We start from the raw sequence: 23,696 nt of genomic DNA, 5'->3' as shown, positions 1-23,696 counted from the left end.
TTTACAGACTTCATGATTAACCAAGTATTCCTATTTTTTAAAAAAACTACCATTCCCAAGCCAACTTTGACATTCCAATGAATTCTACAAATATGGTATTTGGTGCCATATTTGGCTGTCGTCCCCCAGACTCATTGCAAATATCCCCCAAATTCTTTACACTGCGCTGTAATTAATTACACATGCTACAGTATGAGGACAAAATACAAGCCATTTTAAAATAAAATCAACATCATCTACCACAGTCCTAGGTTAATATGAATAACTCTCAAAGGCACAAAGCCGTTCATTGTGGGAGTTAAGATAAAAGCCATAAACTTTCAGTCTAGGATAAGGCTTGAATACAAGCTGTTACCTAGCCTTATATATAATTCTAAGTCTTAGTTCTGACCCAGCAATGTACGTACATAAAATGGTAGTGTGTACACATACTGCATATTGTGTTATTATCCAATCTGAGTTATGTGTCCTTGCTAGACTGTAGGTAGAAAGGCTCAGCTAGTTTGTAGAATGCTAGGATTGGACTACACTGTACATGCATTTACAGTTTTCTAGATCTTCCTCTTCCCCACTATAAAATAGGCTCTAAATATGGTTCTGCCCAGGGACGCAGGTGGCGCTGTGGGTAAAACCTCAGCGCCTAGGACTTGCTGATCGTATGGTCGGCGGTTCGAATCCCCGCAGTGGGGTGAGCTCCCGTCTTTCGGTCCCAGCTCCTGCCCACCTAGCAGTTCGAAAGCACTCCTAAGTTCAAGTAGATAAATAGGTACCGCTTTATAGTGGGAAGGTAAACGGCGTTTCCGTGTGCTGCGCTGGTGCTGGCTCGCCAGAGCAGCTTCGTCACGCTGGCTACGTGACCCGGAAGTGTCTTTGGACAGAGCTGGCTCCCAGCCTCTTAAGTGAGATGAGCGCACAATCCTAGAGTCGGACACGACTGGCCCGTACGGGCAGGGGTACCTTTATGGTTCTGCCCACAGAAACCAGGTGTTCCTTCCAGTCACAGAAGGGGCTCCAATGAAGTGGAGACTTCTGCTGGAGGAACAGGAAGTGATTTTCCTTTATTCTCTATAGCCTCATGTCATCTCCAACAGTGTTCCGAAGTGTTTCCTAACTTTCTGGAGATTTAGAGGCAGTACAGGGGATTCCCAAAGGAAGGGGAAATCCAGTGGAGGTGTCTGAGGTGTGAAACTCCACTCAGAGGAAGTCTGGATGCAACCCTCCTAGAAGACTGCTGTCACAACAGGACAAAAGAGGGCAGAAAGGATGGGAAAAGTTGCACTTATTGTATCATAGCTCTTCTGATTAATTAAAATATGCCCATTGCTTTTCTCAGGGGGCTCTCATATGGTTCAATAGTGTCTCTCTGCCCACAATCAATCTAGCTACATATGGCTGTATAATTCTTATTACCTGGCACATACAAATTAAAAATCACGATTCTGTGCCCGGCCTGAGAGAAAATTGCTTCATTGGTTCTTACTGAACACTTGTGACGGCTGAATGATGAGCTCGCTATAAGAAAAATGAGCTGCAGAGATTTTGAAAACAAAATCTGAAAATGGAGGCATTGATAGTCACTATACCAATGTAGATCCGGATTTTGAGGGGAGCAAAGTTTGGTACTACAATTGATTTCTTCACTGACACTCCTCCCCTCCACAACAACACCCAGTCCAAATTCACCTTCTTCACAATCCACGGAAGGTGAGCAGAAGGCAGATTTCTAGGTGATCTGCAGGAGATCAGCAAGGGTTTCCAAGTTTCAACTGCCTGACAATAGTAAGGATTTAAAAGCTTCCCTCTCCTCCTAAACAGCTTAAAAAAGAACACTGGTGAGGTGGTGGTTGTTGTGGAAAGAGAAACCAGGAGTGGATGGAAGGAACTGGAGGGCTCAATTCTGGTACAGATCATTTAGGTTTGGGCTGGGCATGTGCTCAAAGGTGTTCTGGTCCTTAATTCTTAGCAGAGGTTGGACTAGATGATTCTCGTGGTCCCTTCCAACTCTACAATTCTATGTCTGCCTACACCTTGGCTTCAGTTGTTGAAACTCAGAGTTCTAGTTAAAACCTAAAGTAGATCCTATAGGCTGGAATAATTTAAGGTATTATTTAATGTGTACAAGTGTGATACGGCTTAAGTTTCTCAGACAAGAGAACCTATGTGCTAGAAGACAGAAGGGGGCAAAACAGCATGTGGACAGTTTTTGTTTAAAATGGTAGCCTACATCTGTTGGCCATTGCGATCAAATTGCGACAAACCGATTTCCGCAGTGAGCAAAGCTTCATTTTACTATTTTCTGAAAGCAAAACTAATTATACAAAATGAAAATAGTGTACTTAATAAAACATAGTGAAAAACCAAATGAATATACTTGTTGCAACAATCAAAGCTGATTAAACCCAAGAGAGTTCTTTCAACAAAACAATCACGACTAAGTCACAACTAAGTTGCAATATTGTGAAACGATGCAATGGGAAAATTTAAGAGGAAATGGAGAAGGGCTAAGACCTTTGGGATATTTACAAACATAAAGAAAAAGTATAAAATCATTCTTCTCAGTTACTGGAAATTTCCTCTTCTGTTTTCAATGGGTTAGACTCAGTCTAAGTTGCATTTAGGTGCCACTGAATTTCCATCTTTATTTCATCAGGAACTAGACTCCATTAACTTAATCTGAATCCAAGCCAATGCCTTTACACAGATGTTGCCTTCACATGCCATATTTTTAACAGCTAGGAGCATGTTCTTTAAAACATGAACTTAAATTTGCGGTGCAATTGCAGTTTCAAAATTAACGAAACCTGTGCATCCCTGACAATACATCAATGGATTGAACAGCTACTATTATTTATTCTCTTTTATGAACAGCAGGCCTAGTGGAAAAAGCAGCACATAGGCAAGTATGAGGTCATCTGGTCATCTTTTCTCCCCACCCCAAAGAAATTGGTATGCCATTCCTGTATTTTTGGGTGAGGCATCAAACTTCAGTTCTCTCTCTACGCATGCGCTCAGAAACACACAGTTTCTACTTTGCCTTTTTCTTCCACCTTCCTTTGTTCTCCAGATTTTGCTGTCCAAAAAGCAAGAGATACGCTGGATCAGGCCAAAGGCTCATCTAGTCTAGCATCCTGTTCTCACAGTGGCCAATCAGATGCCTAGGGAAGCTTAAAAGCAGGAGAGGAGCACTCTACTCACTTGTGCTGTAACTGGTATTCAGAGGCATAGGAAGGCCGATACTGGAGGGCAGTACACAACAATCATGGTTAATAGCCACTGAATAGCCTTACCCTCCATGAATTTGTGTAACCCCCTTTTAAAGACACCCACTGTTGTATTTTCAACTTGTTTGTAAACTGGAGGGGGAAACCTCTTTTAAAAAAACAATAAAAGAACACATTGTTGTGTGAATCAGTTCAGTGAATGGACTTTTCACTCATTCATGTCACCATTTTAAGCATGGATTCTTCCAATGCACTCTATTCAGGCTGTATTTTATTTACAATGTCTATACACTAAGCCAAACGATCTGAACTTCTATTCTGCCTTGCTGCTGGACACCATTTCAAGATAATTCAGTTGCCCTTATTAGGCACAGCATCCATGACATATGACAACTGGCTATTCTATCTATGAGAAATGAACTTGGCGTTTGTTTGGAACATGCTTACAGTCAACCAGAATCTGGAACCCTTCAAGAGGTTACACAATCCCATCTGGCATGTTCACTGGAAGGAACACTCATGACTATGTTTGAGGAGGCCTGGTTTTTTTAATATAAAAAACTGGGTTAGTATATGCCATATGCCATTTGAAATAAGAAAAGTACATTTTTGAAGTTTTCCACAATGTTTTACATTAAAGTTTATTATTTCAGCATCTACAAAGTTCTTCTCCTTTCAACAAAAAGGCTTGCATTATAAACCTTAAATTTCCCAATTTTAATACTGGTTTTTAACTTTCTACAGATTGTTTTGCGAGTTATGCATTGCAACGAACAACTGACTATGATGTGCAACAACAGTAACCTTAAGAGTAACGGTCATACTTAAGTACCGTATTTTTCCATGTATAAGACTAGGTTTCTTCCCTAAAAAATAATGCCAAAAATTAGGGGGCATCTTATACACGGATACATCTCCTCCCATTTTCTTAAATCTGAGTCCCCCAAAATAGGGGGTGTCTTATACATGGGGGCGTCTTATAGACGGAAAAATATGGCATATGATTCACACTTGCTACAAAAAATGTACAAGACTTTTCTATGCACTAGATCATAGTTTTTCTATTTTCAGCCACTTCTGATTACCTCTCACTATTCTTCACTTCATTAGAGCATTATGCTCTCAGGAGAAAGCGAAGACAAAAACAAAGTTAATATTCTCAAATTAATTGGAATGTGCAGTTACAACATGTTATTTTAACATAACTTATTATATATGATTGGCCATAAGAGGTGCTAATGTTCAAATCAACCCAGTCTGGTTTACCGCAACTCATTAAAAAACCCAAATGCATATACTGTAATTAATGAATTATTATTCCAATCTGGGCATCCCAACACTTACTCTCTACATGGAGGCAAGATGTTTTAGGCTAAGAGACATTACACAAATTTATGGGATTGGGCTACCAGAATGCCAATGGCATAGTTGTTCTTGTCTTTTTCATGCAAGCCATTGCCAATTTAGAGGACATGATAGCTATCTAGAGGTGGGTGAGCTCACTGAAACTGAATCCATAGAAAACAGAAGTAACAAAGAACAGCAGGCCATGTGACTCTGGGATGGGTATTCTGGGATGCCCATTATAGAAGAGTATCTAATATCAATGTGTGCCTTACTGTAAGTCAGCTAAGGATATCCTCTACATAGCACCAAGTTCAAATAGCAAGCTAGCTTCAATTTATTATTTATTCTTATTCTTATTATTTATTATTCTTGAATTTTGCTGCCCACACAAAAGTGGCTTTAAAAGACCCTAGATACATGGGATGAGAGATAAATCTTAATAAACAAACTTAAGTCTAAAAAAATATGCACACACAATATTATTACACCCAGAGAGAGAGAGAGAGAGAAGTAAAATGGATTGGTAGACTTAGTCCATCGCACTCCTTTTTTATTGGATACACTAGGATAATTTTGCTCACTGTATTTTGGATGAGGTCAAGCTCTGACCTGCTGTCCCCCAAAGAAATCTTTCCCATTGTCCTGCTGTTCTAAATGGCTGCCAACCATCATGCATTCACAATATAATAAGGAAAGATGGCATCCAACAGGAATAACAAGCATCAGAGAGATTTGGGGAAATAGTAATGGTTAAGACAAGAGGCAGAGATAGAAAAGTTTGGCAGGATTTAAAACAGAGGCACCAACAGTCAACAAGGAGCTAAAACAAACACAGAGGTTGAACATAGGGCAAGAGGTGGGTAAATAGGCAGCAGAGACAAAAAGTAGGAACCAGGAAAAGAAATGAGGCCACCGGTCAGAGTGAATGAAGAACAAAGAACCAAAGCTTCTTCACAGAATATATTCCCACCACCTAATGTAAAATACTTGATGCTTATATAAAATTACATAATCCAAGGTATATCTGCTGAAGCTCTATTATGGCCAGAACCAAGGCTTCTTTATATAATATAGGCCATATTGTACTTGGCATGCATTAATGCCATAAGCAATTATTCAAGGAAGATCTCCCAAACTTACGATGTTCTAGCCCATAGTTTCAAACCACCTAGCTAAACTTATCTATCTATCTATCTATCTATCTATCTATCTATCTATCTATCTATCTATCTATCTTGTGTTAGCTAACTAACACAAGCAGTGTTAGTTAGTACACGCATAAGTTGGAGGATTGTGATAGCTTACCTGAATAAGTCAAATCTAGAATGTCTCTTATCCATACTTCAGTCTTACACACAGACAATTGCAATCACAAGTATTATAATCAAAAATAAATAAATCAGGAAATAAGTAGCAGGGCTGGGAGAGACTTCTGTCTAAGACCTTGAAGAGGCACTATCAGCATTAATAGACCATACTGGGTAAAGACGGACCAATCCACTTAAGGCAGCATTCTACATCTGTCTATTTTTTCTGTGGTGTTTTTCACAGGACTAAGGGTTAAGTCTGTAATAATATTACAGAAACTCTGTCCAAATTTAGAATGGATGTTGGGAGATGGTACATAAAAGGCAATGTCACATGTATTTTTAAACCAATTATTAAACTATGAAAACCAGTGAAGCAGAGCAAGTGCAACCTCATCCATATGTTCACTGTAAAAAGGGGAATGATACTCTGATTCACTGGTGTGAACCTAACTATAAAGTTAGTGAAGCACTCTGTCTACGGAGATTAACAGGCTATAGAACTGTGGTCTATGATGGGTTAAATAGCAGGGTAAAACTAACAGGGTAAAATAGCATGATTTCTTGACATTTATAATATATTTTAATAGGTCTGTGTGTTTGCCCAATCAGGTAAGGGGGCATAAAGAAGCATAGAAAGGGGTAGAAGTCCATTTCCATGTCAAAGTCTCAAATCGCTTTGCAATTTCCCTGATTGCAGGCACACTTAGCAATACCCTGAGCAGAGGTAATACTAGAGAAGGAAACTGACATGAAAGCATAATAGCAGGTGGATGGATAATTCCAAAGCAAATCTACATAGAAAATCAGTCAATGAATACCAAACTAAAAGAGAGGCAAGAACACACTAGACTCAATATACCTAATGTTGAAGTACATTTTCATTTGCAGGGGGTAATGTTAATTGCTGCCCCAATTTATCGTGGCACAGCTTAAAGAGATGTAACCTGACTGCAGAATGGTACCATCCTTTCACAGCTAAATGACTATAAAAGGATCTGGCTAAACACTGATATAGATGAAACTACCATGTTGCCTTCATGCTATCACCATGGCAACAGTTATAAGAGCTCTCTCCTAAGTATTTAAAATCTGACAGCTTTACGATAACACTATCTGAATGATGGTAGGGCCATAGTTGACTTTAGGAGTTAACTGATCTGTAACTCAAAATTGCTGCATATTAACCATTCCCCTCAGGCTACTGTGGAAGTTTAGTCTTATCAACTTAGCAACTATGCAACCTTTAAAATAGAAACCCGTTAAACTCAGAAAAGGAAAAGGCTCACAGCTTATAGCTTCAGTTGGCTCCTAAAGCCTTTCAATTAAAGGCACCACAAAATAAGGGAAATTCAAGATCAACACTTTCCCAGATCTTTCAAAGAGCTTCTTTGGTAACAAGAAACGTTTTGGCTAGAGCGATGAATGGAAAAAGTGTTCAGGCGTTGATCCTCAAAATGTAAACTGTAAAAACGTACAGGAACTCCTACACCAGATAGGCAAATGCAATGTTTCTTAAAGGAAAAGACACAGAAACGAACATCCAGGCATGAATGAAATGAGCATGGTAGCACCAATCATGTTGGATAATTAGAAAAAAGCCTACCCTTACCCCATTTTCTAGGAATGTATGTTTAACTGGCAGCAGATCAATTAACAAAGGCCAATTTTAATGGGATTTCAGTAATTGCCAGCAATATTTTGTTGACACATAGCTCTCCTTCTCCTTTACATCTGCAGATTGGATGTGCTGGATCATTGTCTAGCCTTGGCAATGGACTGGATGAGAGCCAACAAACTGTAGCTAAATCCAGATAAGAATGAAGCACTGTTAGTGGGTGGTTCCCTAGACCAGGGGGATAGGGGGTGGCTTGTTCTTTTGCTGTCTCTTGAGGCTCAGGTGGCCTCAGTGGTGTGGAATGCCTTCCATCAGCTTTGGTTGGTAGCCCAGCTCTGCCTGTATCTGGACAGGGATAGCCTAATATCTGTCGTTTATGCTCCGATAACCTCTAGGTTAGATTACTGCAACACATTGTGAATAGGGCTGTCTCTGAAGACAGTTTGGAAACTTCAGCTGATGCACAATTTGGCAGCCAAGTCGCTCACTGGGACAAGACTGTTTGAAAATTTTACACCACGGATGTCCAACCAGTAGGTCCCTGGTTGATCCTGGTAGATCCTTATTGTGTACAGAAAGTTATGGGGGGGGGAAGCAATCCATCCACCCCATGCATACTCCTCCTCCCTCCAATGACAATGGGTAGATCACTGCCAGTTTTTTTATATATATACTGGGAGTAGATCACAGTCTCTTGGGAGTTGGACTTGCCTGTTTTACACCAATCCTGGCCCAACTGCACTGGCTGCCAATTAGTTTTGGGGCCCAATTTGAAGTGCTGGTTTTGAGTTATAAAGCCTTTAATGGCTCAGGACCACAATACCTATTACTATTGTGAATTTTATATTACTATGTATTATTGCTTTTGTTGTATGCTTTCTTTCTGGACACCACTTTGAACTCTTTAAAAATATACAGCAGTATAGAATTTTCAGCATACTTATTTAAATAATCCACCATTATCTCAGTAGGAATCCGTCAATATGCATCTTCAAAACCCTACAGCTCAATCCAAAACTTCTGCATTTCTTGCAGTTTAAAAGGCAAAGTAGTAACAGTGTAGTTATTATAACTACTTTTTTTAAGAATCCAGGCACTTCAGTAAATGGTGAACCACCTTTCACAATCTGCTTTCAAATATGCATAGAGGTCTAGCATTATTTTCAGTCATGATTTAATTGTGGGGGCTCTTGTTACAAACAAAACTGGTGTCTCTGAATTCCATTAAAGTCAGGAATCACAATCAAGGTAAGAGAAAGCTTAAATATAACTAGCGGCTTATAAATTGGCTTATAGGAAGTGTTTTCTCATTAGGTAGGAACAATACACATGAAACCATCACATTTTCCATTCTTATTTGTTCCTTAAAACCTGTTCTGTCATTCATACTGAAATGACTGCAGTGGTTTATTTTCTGAATCCATTGCTGCAGCAGAAATGGGGGAGGGGGAAGAATGCATAAATCTGAAATCAAAACACTTTTTACGAACCTTGGCCATTACAGACACAATACATGAATTCACAGTTCCCCAGCAAGAATGCAAAGCAGCTTTAGTATACAGGCTGCACACTACCTAGACAGAACCATAATGGATAAATGTTACCTAAATTTCAACATCTGGAGGAGAAAGGAGGTTTGCTTATAGTGTTACATGCTTTCCACTAAAATGGTTCAGCTTCTTTATTGTGCTTCTGTTCCCTGCCTAGAATTTTAATCAAAGTCATGTACATACCCCATTTCCAATATGAAATCTCTATCAGAGCCATGTTCACATCAAAAGAGCCATGGAACACACTGAAAAGACAGCTTAAAAATTGCTCTGATTCAGTAACTCAGGGGCACCAGCAGTCCACTGCTGCAGAGCAACCTGTTAACATGGGATTTAAATAGTTTAAAGACTAGTAATATAAAACTTTGTGAGGTTTCATACGTTCTGGTGGGGCACTCTCTGCATGCCTTGTGTTGATAACTGATGTAGGGAGAACCTTGCTGTTATAAGTACCTGCAAGGCAGGCAAGCTGAACAGTGCTAGAATGGGGCATTGTGGCAGCAGACTGGGTTTGACTGACCTGCTCCAAGCCCCAGCCAGTTAATAAATATTGTGTCTGCTCACTGAGCTGGACCACCAGCCTTGGGCTGTGAGATGCATATAGTGCACTGTCTGAGGTGTCAGGAGACCAGTAGCAAGAGGAGAGCATTTGAGGAAGGATGGATGAGCTACTTGCTTGTGCTACGTGGCTGCTAGGTGAGCTTGCCAGGGCTGCTACCTGAAGCAGAGCCAGCATATGGCTTCTGCAAGAGCAAGTCCTGTTTCATGAACCTATTTGAGAGATATCTGAGTGTCAACAAGCATGTAAGACAGAAGTGATCCAGCTGACTTATTGTACCTGGGCTTTCAAAAACCTTTGAACAAGGTACCTCATAAAAGACTCCTCAGTAAGCTTAGAAGTCATGGAATAAAAGGAGAAGTCCTCTTACAGATCAGGAATTGGTTAAGTACAAGAAATAGATGGTGAATAAATGAATAGTTCTCTGAAGAGAAAGATGTAAAAGTCAACTCCCACAAAGATCCATGTTGGGACCTATGCTTTTGAACATGTTCATGAATGAACTAGATTTCGGGGTGACCAGTGAGGCGGCCAAGTTGCTCAGGGTCATTAAAACAAAGAGAGATTGTGAAGAGCTCCAAAAGAACCTCTCTAAACCAAATGAATGAGTAGCAAAGACCATGTAAACAACTGCAAAGTGATGAATGTCAGAGCAAAATGGGAGGGATGGAAGGAAGGAGTCAAATTCCTTCTCCATTCTTTCAGAAACTCCCTTTAAATGTTTGGGATTGTGGGACATTTCTGAAAGAAAGGGCAAACTATTTGCAGTACTGAGTGTGTATATATAAACTCACACCTCAGTTTAAAGGCATATACACTGGTTTTCTTTTGTTTACCAAGATGAGCACTCTTTTTAAAAAAGGAACAAGTTATGTGCTTCAGAAAAACAAGACTGCCATGAGCTGTATAAGAGTTACATAGTTACATATATTTTAAATAGGTGAACAGTGAGGTATTGACCCCAGATGTGCATAATCTTGCTGGTGAAGAGTAACTGGTTAACCACAGCAAACTTCCCATAGTTACAATTGTTGTTCAAGCAAGGGGAAATTCATAGACCAGCACTGTCTGGGTTTGGTTTGGTTTTCTTTGGATCAGCCTTTCTCAACCATGGGTCCCTGGATGTTTTTGGCCTACAATTCCCATCATCCCTGACCACTGTTCCTGTCAGCTAGGGATCATGGGAGTTGTAGGCCAAAAACATCTGGGGACCCAAGGTTGAGAACCACTGCTTTGGATGAACACACATTGCAGACTTGTGTGAGTCTGTAATATACAACTAGAGAATAAGGAAAGGCAAAGAGCAAGCACTCCTATAAACCTCCAGATCCTCCACATAAGATCCCCCAGAAGATGCCTTAAGTGAACTTGTCTCTCTTCCAAGCAGCTGTGTTCTCTCCTTCTCATGCACACACCTTTCCTCTATCAGCTTTCCCAAACTTAGATATTTCATTCACAAATATATTTTCAACTCTCCTAACCACTAACTAGCTAAACCATTATCCGGCTAGTACGGATTATTAATTAAACAACAATGTAACACATGGTTTGGCATTGCACCTGAACGAAACCACGGTAATCAGGAAAAAGTTGAAAATGAAACTACCAGGCTTATAATATTGCAGGTCTATGGTGTAGCCAAATTTTCAGTACTGAAACAATAGGGTTGAAGCGTTTTGGGACTTTCTAGGTTTTTGTGTGGGGGGAGGAAGTAAGGAGGGGTGTGAAAAAACTTAGAATGATGACTAGAGTAGACCGAGTGAAAGACCCAGATTTTAGTACTTGTAAATGAAAGGAAATCAAATATATATTAACACAGTACAGGGAACAATACTAGCTTCAGAGCCTTGACAAGAAATCTCATGCATTTGACATTAGTGCCATATAATTTTAGTTTGTCCAAAGGCTGGTGTTCCTTTTCCTGGGAATAAGCTACAGCCATAAACTTTGAACTTCCTGATTAATTTTGTAACAGCCTGGTCAACACAGCATCACATAGTAATAACCTGTCCAACAAGTGACTACTTAGTTAAGCCAAGTACTAATATAAGAATTAAAAACCCCGGGTGTATATTTTTATTATTTTAATAACGTTTCAATGTTTCACTGTGATTGTATTTAACCTTTTAGAATGTATTAAGCTTGATTTTTGTGGGTTCTGCATTTGTGAATGTTCCCCTCCTACGCTACATTCCATCTCTTTATCTATCCCTGAAAGTGGTATAAATGGCAGAATGTTTTAGCACCAGAGAGTAAATCAGTTATCCTTGAAGCTATCTGAGACCCAAGAAGAGGATTTTATGATGTTCTTCCCTCACTGAAGGCTAGGTTGCCAGGATAATGCCGGACATCCAAGGCCTAAAATGGTCAAATGGTCTGGGCACGTAGGGGCCACTCCAAGGTGATGCAGGGGTGAAGATACCAGTATGGATCCATGTGTGCTTTGCTTCTCATGACCTGTAACCTTTCCTGACATATGTAAAGATGCTTTATGACTCTTTGTTTGCTGTGTTTGAACTACTATATAAGCTTTTGGTCTGAAGTGCCTCGGGGCAGACCTTCTCAACTGGCATGTTGAGTTGAGTGAGCTCTGTCCTACTGCAATAGCTATAATAAACGCTGGGTCCCTAAATCTGGACTTGGAAATAGTCTCCTTGGTTCTGTGGTTTATTCAAAAGGTGGTTGTTCCTCACCTGGGTAAGGAACAAGGTAGTGGTAGTACTACAAGGCTCAGAGCTCCACAAAATGGGATAACTTGAAGAAAGCACACCAAGTGGCACGAACTAGTAAATTCTGCCGTTCCTCCCAAAGGAATCTAGCAAACAAAGCAGCAACGCACTTCAATAAAAAAAATTTGATTTGAATTGTTCACAATATTAAGTACATCTAGCTGAATACCATCCAATAAGAATATCTTAAAATGGTTAAAACATTTAAAATGGCTTGGTGTTATATCTGGAACCTTTATATTTGTGCCACAGCACACTGTTGGTGTTTTCGCCCCAGATATTTTTGAAAAGCAACTGGCTATTGACCACAACAATCTGCCAACAGTAACTTCGATCAGCCTACCTGCAAAATGTCTTTTTGCAATTTAGTAGTACTGTGCTGCATGGCCCAATGGCATCAAAACAAAGAACAGTAACTAGACACCTTAAATATTATTTTGCATTTTGAAACTCCGTAAAAGAGACCTTAAATTATGCATTGGAGTGAACTCTTCAGCATTTAGACTGAATAATAAATAACAGCAAGTGCTGAGCATACAGGTTGGTGGCTTGAATAACTATTTCAAAACGGAAAGGTGGAAGCAATTTTAACAGGGTGCTTGCTTTTTCATTATCTCACTTCCTCAAGGAAAAAAGAGAAAAGACTGATTACGCAAGTTACACATGAAACTTGTATCCAGGTTTCAGCTACAGTCCTACACCTTTTCCAGACCATCACTTCAACTCAAAAGTAGGGCTGTTTTTTCTGTTTTTAGCTATGCAAAAGTGGAAGCCACAATAACATGTCGCAGTGCACAGGGCTCATGTTCAATGTTCCAGCCTGCTAACTATCCCAGATTTGAACAGGCTATTTCCCTTGCCTTCTCCCTTCAGTTTTCCATTCTTTTCCCACCTCAGCATTCCTGGTTACTAAGCACCTTTGGTTCTCTTCAGACTATTTTTACTGCTTTCCACCCCTTGACTTATTTTTTAAAATTCACCTTTGGAAAATCCTGGGTTTCCCTAAATATGATAGTACTTCCCTCTTGTTTCTTGGCCCCTTTTGTCTATAATTCAGTCAGCCCTGAGTTCACTATTAGAGGGAATGGTTTATCTACAACAGTTTTATGCAGCTTAACAAAGAAGCAGGATATTTGCAGAGGACAAAAGATGCTGTAAAACTACAACAATGTCATCTCTGGAATTTACAAAATTATGTCCATAAAAGGGGGTGAAAAGGGGGGAGTGGACCTATGTAACACACTCATGAAGAGATGAAAGGATTGTTATGTCCAAAATCTGTCAGTTGTGCTTTGTTGTAGAGATAAATTGTCAGAAGGCTTTATTTAATGTCTTGCCTTCTTCAAAATAATTTATGGCAGCATATGTACCACTGATGTTAATAAAGCAGCTTAACTCTCTCTTTTTTAATTAAACATAAAATACATGCTAATTTTTCCCTGGGTTTATCAAAGCATGCTTTGCAAGTTCCCCCAGCTAGAATTTGTATGCTGCTGATAGGCTGCCCAGATATATCAGCCTCAAACTCAACAAAGCCTATGGTCAATAAGGATTAATTGCTTCATATTTCCAATGACCTTGCTGTTGCATTACCACGTGGAGGGTGTCTGTGGCTGAAACACATTAATGCTCACCTTGTACTGAGTATCACCTCAGGATAGTTCTATCCTTCTTCTTGCAAAAGAACTTGGAAAAGATTGGAGAGTGTTCCGTAATCATATTTACCTTCCCCCAGTTTACTCATACAATCCATTGAGAGGAGATCTGAGTTAGCTGGCATCTGGATCAATTCTCTCACAAGATCTTAAGAAGAGCCCTGCTGGGTCAGACCAAAGGCCCAGGGAACTCCCTGTTTGCGCCGGGGTTGTGGTTGTGTTCCGGGTCAATGTGTGTGTCAGAAGTCACACATAAGCCCATTCCGCCCCCTTCCGGGGCTGAAAATGATGTCTGCATTGGTGGTCGCACATCAATTGAGCGCACAGAAATGGTCACCACCTGTAGTCAAATGCTCTCACATTAGCCAACCAGAAGATGCCCATGGGAAATCCGCAAACAGAGCCTGAGTGCAGCACTTTGGCCATCTATGATTCCTGGCAACAGGTATTTCCAAAGCATCGTTCTACCCGGACACTGAGGTCCAGTGCTGAGGGCCTTCTGGCGGTTCCCTCGCTGTGAGAAGCCAAGTTACAGGGAACCAGGCAGAGGGCTTTCTTGGTAGTGGCACTCACCCTGTGGAATGCCCTTCCACCAGATGTCAAAGAGAAAAACAACTGCCAGACTTTTAGAAGACATCTGAAGGCAGCCCTGTTTAGGGAGGCTTTTAATGTTTAACAGACTATTGTATTTTAATATTTTGTTGGAAGCCGCCCAGAGTGGCTGGGGAAACCCAGCCAGAAGGGTGGGGTATAAATAAATTATTATTATTATTATTATTATTATTATTATTATTATTATTATTATAATATTGGCTCCAACAGTGGGGGTAGAAAAAAGCCTTACCCTCCATTAAATTGTCTAGTCCTCTTTTAAAGCCACTCTTGTGCGAGTGAATTGCATAGTTTAAATATGTGCTGTGTGAAGAAGCACTAAGTGCTATGTTTTGTCTGTCCTGATTATTCTAGCATTAAACTTCACTTTCTCCACAGCATGTTCATGATCTTCCATTATGTTTCCTCTTCCTCACCTTTTTGTCTAAACTGAAAAGCACCAAATTTTGCAAAATTCCATCACAGGGGAGTTGCTCCATCCCTTTGATCATTGATCATTCTGGTTGCTTTTTTCTTAGCCTTTTACAGTTCTACAATATCATTTTTTTGACATGAGGGGACCAGAACTGTACATTGTACTCCAAGTCTGGCCACATTATCATATTTTTTTTGTAATGGTATTATAATATTGGTAATTTTATTTTCAGTCCCTTTTCCTACTGATCATTTGCTTCCTGTTCACCCCCAGCTGCTGCATACTGGGTCAACTTCTTCACTGAGCCATGCATTTCATCAAGCTGTTTGCACCCTAAAATCTAAATAATTTAAGGGAAGTGTATGCTATGGAGTTGTCACATCTTAAAATATTTACAATAAATGATGAAAAAATAATTTCCAAGTTAACATTTAAATTTGCTGTAATATATTTAAAATCCACTGAATGTTTTGTTGAATTGTTTTCAGTTCATCTATTTTTGGTTGCTGGATAAACTGTTACAATATTTATACAGCATGTAAATCAGCTTACTAACTAAAATTTGAAAATTATCTGAATCTTTTTTTAAAAAACAATTCCTTTTCATTAAGGATTGTAAAGGTCAAGAAGCTCTTATTAAGCTACAGCTAGATGTCACTGGATGCCCCATCTTAGAATTTCTATCTTCAAGGCAACCCAAAATAGTCACATGTCCCTCAGAGAGAGAGAAACACGCTGTTTGGAACACAAAATAGAAAGAATTTCAAATACATCAAAGTGATTCTCTCATGTGCCAGAATGAGTCTTGGGAGACCCAGTTTCATGGCCCCAGAATTAGCCACACATTTAATACATGGTCCCTGGACTCGCTTATTTCTCTTACTTACTTACTTACTTACATTCCTTACCTATAAGAAAGCAAATATGTGGCCCAACCCAGGACACTTTTTGTAAGGATTAACTAGAAATAGAAATCAATGTCAAAAAGAAACCTTTTGTTCCCATGCAGCATGGAGAAAACCTATCTTCAAATTGTCTTCCATGTTCTGTGAAACATCATAGTTTTCTCCACTTTTTTTTAAAAAACCACTCTAAAGCAAATGAACAGCTATTCTATATTTGAATCAATAGAAGTTAAAGCTACACAAAGATGAGATACGAGGAATAAGACATCACTTTAGACAGCATTACAGAATAAAGATTGTACAAGATTACCTAGCATTTTGAAATGTACTGTGTTCTGCTACACAACCACAAATGACATTCTTCAGGAAATAAAGAAATAGAGGAAACTAAGATGACTCCTTACCAAACATAGAAGGAGAAATGCATGTCTAACAACTTCCACAAATAATGCAAGTTGCCATTCAGCAACAAAAAAGAATTTAAAATGCCCATTCATTCTGTATCAACTAAGGATGCCAATTAAGAACTATTCCAGCAACAAACAAGAAAATCCTCACTGACATTACTTCAGAAAAGCCCTTCACCATCTGTTCTGTCGAAGTTCTAAAGAGTTCTCCATGAGCTCACCACTGATAATAAGGCAGCAGATGAAATTCAGACACTTACTTTTATGAGTTAGAAAATTCTTCATTATAATGAATTTGAAGCTCGAGTTAATGATAACCCATCTTGTCTTCATCTTCCAACTGCCCAAACTAAGAGCATTCCAATTTTCACATAAACTTATAAAAAATTAAATCAGGAGTGGAACAACACGGCAAACTAAGGGAAGGAGGCCCATATGAAAGTAATTTTTTTTTGCTGCTTTAAAGGAAGGAACACCAGAATACTGCAGCTATTGCTACCAATGGTAAATTGATATGCATTCCTTCACTGCTTTCAGCTGTGTGCCAAACTGCTCTCCAGGGATGAACACAAAGCACCACAACCTTTTCTCCTAGTTGAGACAATTTGCTCCATTTAGGTTTGTGGTAGGAAAGCTAAAGTGGTCTCAACCTGTGGCCTTCCTTCATCCCTTTCCTGCACAAGGATAACGTGTTCACACTGGGACACCCCTCTCCTTTAACAGAATCTGCGAGTTACAGCACAATTAGCAGTATCCTCATGTGATGCTTTTATGGCATTAAAGATTTAGGGAAGGGTAGCACTTAAGGAACACGAATTCAGTTTGTTGTGTGACTCAGATCACCACATTTAACTTTGGCTGCAAACACACCATATAAAATAGTTTGTAAATACGCCTTTGCTTTAAAAAAAAAAAAAAAAAAAAGAATTCCCTTGTGGCCAAACAAACAGAGAAGCTTTATAAAGTGTTTCTTTTTCTACTATATTTGACAAACAGAAGTATAACAGAGCCTTGCATGGATAGTTGGATTAGTAAATATATTGGAAGACCAGCAAGTTCCGGAGACTTATTTGCAGGGAGGCTAAGAAAACTGGAACTATCCGGATGACATATACAGCATGCAACAATGGTTAAGAAATGGAGTTCTATCACCTTTGCAGCAACCCATGGGCTCAATGATTATATGAATGCATCAAAACAATCTACATCCCTAGAATGTTGCTGTTTCTTACTTGCAGAAGGGTCCTGAAAGTGCACTGACACCTTCATGAAAAATAGGCAACTTGGAGGGTGGCACAGGGGCAACTGCAGGAAATCTGAGAAAAGCACATCCCATCCTCTAATGTTAGTGGACACCTCTGGTGGATCAAAGGGCAGCAACGGCTGACATAGTAAGCCTTCTGCTTATTAGTGATACCTATGAATGCTTCTATTGGTATTCCTCGCAATATGCAGATTTCGCCTCTAACCAAATACTTGCTTTCAAGCAAGTCTACAGATTGAACCAGAGACCAACACATTTAAAGACTGAAAAGTGATAGTAAAAACTTAAAGGAACAATTTTATTAGATAGGAGGAAAGTTTAAACAAGTTAGCTCTAATTGGCTTTGAGACGTTTACATTCCAGGCATTATTTTATGTTCAAATTAGGAGAGCAAACGAGAAGTAGGTGCACAGATTTTTGAGACAGTTTAGTGCCATCTATTCATCAGATTTATATAGGCATACAGATGGCAAAAGTCTTTAATGAGGCTTCTATACTAGTTCTGTAGCATCTGTCCTACTTGCAGGCAGATCAAAACAGCATTTGTTTGCGAGCGCTCAATCCACTTGCATAAAAGCAGACAATTTAAGAGAAGCACAGGATGAAACTCCATTTTAAAGATACTCCGCATTCAGCTGTTTTGAGAAACTATCTGCATGAAAATATACTATTGAGACGCTTGGAAGGGGTGTTCTTCCTCCTCTTTTATACTCCTCTTTTATTAAACTTTGACCTTTGAAGTAGGACAGAGTATATATCAAAATCATACTGTTATAGCTTCTGTTGGGGGGGGGGGTTCCTGAAATATCTACAGTCTTCACCTGCATCCAAGGAGGCGGCATTCAACATACACACACGTGATGCTACCGAGAAATAAGCTTTTCCCCCCTGCCATGCAACATAGTCTCCTCTCAGGGAAGGAAGCTAATAGATATGTCTATATGATCCCTTCTGACCATTTCTACACACAATAAATAGATAAAATTTCAAACTTACTGTTACGGACTTCAAAGTCATTCCGTGGTAGGTGCCCATGGTGTCAATCTTGAAACCTTCCGTCTCTATGAAATAAGAACACTCTTGTAAGTCATTTCATAGGCCAACTTTAGAGTAGTCAGGTGGCAAAACAAAAGACGTAGGCTAAGTTCCATCAGTTATGAACCACTCCTAATGGAAAAAAACTGGTTATATAAACAAAATTCAGGAGATAGTAACATTTTATGTGAAGTAGAATGGTCTTTCAAATTGTACAGTATCTCAGATTTCTTCACATTAAAGAACGCTGAACCACTTGGAATAACCAAAGTAACACTGGGTCCTTCTACTAATTTATTTGCATTTCTATTCCAGATTAAATCGGGCCCCTGTATTTTGCTCAGTACTTAGGGTGCTGTGGAAAGACCCCATAGATCTAAGGCTTAGATTCTAAGAGTTGCATTTAACTTTCCAATGCTATATGTAGTTTTCAATTGAGCAGGGACTATAAGGTTAAGATAAGTTACCCTCAAACGCAGAAATAATGGATTGATTTGTTTTTTACTGGCCTTGTCATTCCATTATCATTTCCCCTATCATTGTTCTACACAATGTCTTTCTAACCATGCAAGTTAGAAATATATATATATACCCTTTGAATTCTAGCCAGCTCAGGAGCAACATGTAGCCTACAGCCATATGTAAAGAGATACTACGGATAGTAACTACAGCAGCTCAGGATGCCCTTTATCTAGACGGAGGCATTACACTTTGCAGCTGTATGGATGCTAGTGCATTTAACTTTGTTACTCTTCCTTAAATCCATGCATCAGTAACTGTTCAAAGTAATCCCTAGCCATGCATTTATTGGATGAACATGTCTGCTTATGTAAACCCAAATTAAGAGGACAGAAAATTTCTCCCACATATCCAACAAGATACACCATACTGATGCCCACTGCTATTTTTACAGCTCAGTGAACATGGAAGAAAATTCAACTTAAGGTTTTGTCTGTGTTTCTTGAAGGCGCAGGTTTTAGATGGCTACCAGCTGTGACAAATAAAGGACATTTTGACCTTAACAGACTTTAGCAGCATAATGCTAAAATAAACTAGCGCTTTAGTACAAGCATTCTGTGGTTACAGGATGCAAATGAAGGATCTGTTTATCTTAATGTCTACACATCATGATTTGCAGGGAACTGGAGTTATGTCTAAACCTGACTGGAGAGGAGAGGACATCAGCATAGCTTACTGACCTCTCCATTATGCAAGGTAAATAAACATGAAAGTTGCCTCATGAGCATAATTTATAAAAATTGCAGAATCGTTTGCTTTTCTTAGTAAAGAAACTGTTTTGCTTTTTAATCTCAATACAGTGGTACCTCGGGTTAAGTACTTAATTCGTTCTTTAGGTCTGTTCTTAACCTGAAACTGTTCTTAACCTGAAGCACCACTTTAGCTAATGGGGCCTCCCGCTGTCGCCGTGCCGCCGGAGCACGATTTCTGTTCTCATCCTGAAGCAAAGTTCTTAACCTGAAGCACTATTTCTGGGTTAGCGAAGTCTGTAACCTGAAGCGTATGTAACCTGAAGCGTATGTAACCTGAAGTACCACTGCAAAAGAAAGTGCTAACAAAAAAAATCAGAATGGAGCATAATATGTGTCATTTACATATTGAAAGCATTACTGGGAGTTATGGTTTCAACATCTAAATATAGGTAAGGAACTAAAACAGTGACTTGTCAAAGAAACTTGATATAGGATTTGTGTGTGTACATGTGTGTGTAATTTATCTGAGAGAATACACTTAGTGAAGGCGCAATAGGAAGCCTTGCATGCAGAAGATCTCTGATTCAATCCTTGATATCTCTGCAAAGCATTTCAACTAGCAGGCCTGAGAAAGACCTCTCTGCCAGAGACCACAGAGCTTATGTCAGATTAGTAAGCGCAAGATGAACTGTTGGACTTGCACAGTACAAAATAGATTCAAGTGCTCCTGTTTTCTGCTGGGTATATATTCTACCACTACCAGTAATTGCCTCCTAAAACCCCTTTATGCACAAATGCTGCTAATATACAGCTTCATTCAGTACACTGTAAGGTAGACAAAATCAGTCAGCCTTATAAACAAGCCTGCATGAAGGCATACACACAACAAATACAGACTTGCCTTAAAATAAAGATTAGGCGTTACCATGAATAAAACTGTAACTGCGGTCACATTAGCAAGCATTAAAATGTAAATGGAAAAATCAATAGTGATACATAAGGTCAGGAACTGCTTATCAGTTATAAATCAGGAATAGGTCTGCACCTACTGGAGGAATTCTCTGGCGTTACTCATACAATTAACCTCAATAGCTGGGATACAATTTTCTGCTATACTGAAACAGATGCCCCCAATAATTGTTGTCTAGATGCCGTTTGAGATAATCCACTAGACCATTGTGCCTGGAAGATTCAGACTACTCATCTTCCTTACAACTGAGGCAATCTTTGTACTCAGCTAACCATGGAAGGATTAGACCTATATTAAGGAAAGGAACACTCACTACAAGTTAAGTTCTTGCTGGAAACTGGAGTTTATCAATAAATAAATACTCAAAGGCCTCTGTGGACCTAGGCATGCATAATGGAACTGAACATAGCTAAGGTGTTGCTTGCCTTTCTTACAGCTTTCCTCTTCGGAATCAAAAAGTTACCCTGCACTGTGCAGAAAAGGGAAATTACTTGCTACAGTAAAGGGAAATTCAGCACTAAAGTTCTATGAACAGGGAACCAGTCCATTAATTTTCCATCTTCTTCTGAGGCCCTGTTGTACCACCTATGAAAAGAGAGTAGGTTGGTGAGAACATGGAACATGCCTTTTTAGTGGCAGTAGCCTATTTATGGAATCTGCTGCCTGGGGTAGCTAGATTAGCCCCTTCATTATTCAGTTTTCAGCAAGTGGTAAAGTAATTTCTGCTCAGCATTTGATAGTTTACAACATTTGGGAGGGTATAACTGGTTTTTACTCTTTTTGAGTTATTATTGCGGTGCTGTTAATTTTATTTAACTTGTTCTTTTAACATTTGTCTTAATGCATCTTTATATACTAATGGCCAATAGACAGTCTACACACATTTTAATTTAAAAACCCTCCAACATAGTTAAGGCTAATCAGGCTTTGAATATGTCTAGTAAGGTCTAACTTAGAAGGAACCTGGTCAGCCTAACCACATTTTAAGTCAATAATGAGGTTCCCCTTTATCGCAGCAAAAGTTCCATATTTGGAATAATGTGCTTCAGGAAAGGGGGAAGAGTTGCACAGAGAGAGAGAGAGAGAGAGAGAGAGAGAGAGAGAGAGAGAGAGTATGATAAGGTTACCAGATTTTTTTTCAATGAATCCGGGGACACTTTTCAACTTCCTACTAAATAGATGGATTTTGTCAGGGGATTGATTTATAGAAACGGGGATGTCTGGTAACCTTAGTCTATGACCCATTCCTAAGCTTTCAACCATAGCACTGGCTCCATTAAGTACTGAATGTAATTCCTCCTCTGCTGCTTTCCAATATTTTATCCAAGGCTTTAAGAATGCAAACAAACTGGGAAAAGGGCAACTGGTATGCTTTTGTCTCCAACTACTAAGATGATCCCAACGCAGCTGTGGTAGACCCACCCCAAGTGCATAATTCTTTTCCACCATCTTCACAACACAGCAATAGCTATAAAATGAGCAACGTTGTAGAACACAGGTCATGAAGTTTTACAGGTTCTAAAATGTATGTTCTCTCTAGCTGAACTATTCACATAGCCTTTGGCAACTGACTAAAAGCCATAATCATCAGAAATCATTCTGCAGACTTTCCGTTGCTTTAATTTTAGTTTTATTTCCCCTTGTACTTGTTTTTTTTTTAACCATGCTTTACTATTAGCAAAATTAAACCATGGCCAAATGTACAGAAAGACTGCAACTGGGCATATGCAGTCATCAAAAGCGGTCATGGTTTGTTGTGATGAGAATTTGCTGCAGTGAGCCTTGGGCTTGTGGGCTGCACCTCCCCTTCACGCGAGAGTAGGAAATTTATAACTTTTGGTCATGGCTTGTAACAAATCAGCTTTGTGCAAATGCAGGGAAATGGTTTGTAGAAAGCTCAGTTAGTTAAAAAAAAAAACTATGGGTGGAACGTAAGATTGCATAGTTACAAACATTTCATGTGAATGAGCTTATCAGTTCACCAGATGCAGCAAGTCCCCTCCCCTCCCTTTGCATGCTGTTCTGGGCATTCTCCCAAACCCATCAGAGCCAATTTCAGGGGCAGAGGAGGAGGAGGAGGAGGAGGAGGAGGAGGAGGAGGAGGAGGAGGAGGAGGAGGAAAAACTCACTGCACAAGTGGAAGGCTATGTGCAAGGCTTCCATTGATGTTGTTCATTAGGTGAACCCTGCCCCAAATACCTAAATCACAAAAAACTGTCTTGTAGCAACATTAGAATAGAGTCAGAGTTCCTTTCTCTTTGCAACACCCAAGCAGATAGAAAGGAACAAAGCTATTGCTAAGCATTTAAGAAAATCATAGCATTGAAGCAAGTTGGATATTAAGGACCAAACCATGGTTTGGCCATGTTCTCCATCCTTGGCCTTTTCATCTATATTAAAGTGCCTGTTAAGAAATACCATTGGTATAAAGATGCTATTGCTCTAGTAAAGCAAGACAGATGATCAGCAAGAGACTGTTTAGAATACTCATGATATTTAACTGTCTTTTTAAAAAAAATCAACCACACACACAATTCAACACATATTAGCCCAATTATGCAGCAGAACACTACCCTAAGTCTATGTGCATCAAGTATTTAAAAACAGAAGGAAGAAGGCTGATGCTTTGCAGAAGGAAGTAAGGGAGATATATTGCATGCTTCTCAAATAGTTCATTTAGATAGAATGGTGAGTAACTATCTTATAAATACAGCTCCCAGATGGGGTGAATGGCCGGGGGGAGGGGGAGGAGGAGGAGCTGAATGAAAAGATAGAACTGTCTCTTATGTCCCCTCTATAATGCAGTTTACCATATTTTTCGCTCTATAACACGCACCTGACCATAACACGCACATCGTTTTTAGAGGAGGAAAACAAGGGAAAAAACATTC

At 39.4% G+C, this 23,696-nt stretch overlaps 1 protein-coding gene across 1 annotated transcript in view; it reads right to left on the bottom strand.

The window, feature by feature from the left end:
- Nucleotides 1-23,696, bottom strand: part of CDC73 (cell division cycle 73) — a 109,666-nt gene that overhangs the window by 43,921 nt on the left and 42,049 nt on the right. The window contains exon 10 of the mRNA XM_028732528.2: nucleotides 18,586-18,650. Within this exon, the coding sequence (XP_028588361.1) occupies nucleotides 18,586-18,650 (65 nt within the window). The remainder of the gene's footprint in view (nucleotides 1-18,585; nucleotides 18,651-23,696) is intronic.

This window comes from Podarcis muralis, chromosome 5 (genome assembly GCF_964188315.1).
Source record: "Podarcis muralis chromosome 5, rPodMur119.hap1.1, whole genome shotgun sequence".
Classification (NCBI taxonomy): Eukaryota; Metazoa; Chordata; class Lepidosauria; order Squamata; family Lacertidae; genus Podarcis; species Podarcis muralis.
The sequence above is the reverse complement of the archived record's forward strand: the minus strand, read 5'-3'. Positions and strand labels throughout refer to the sequence as shown.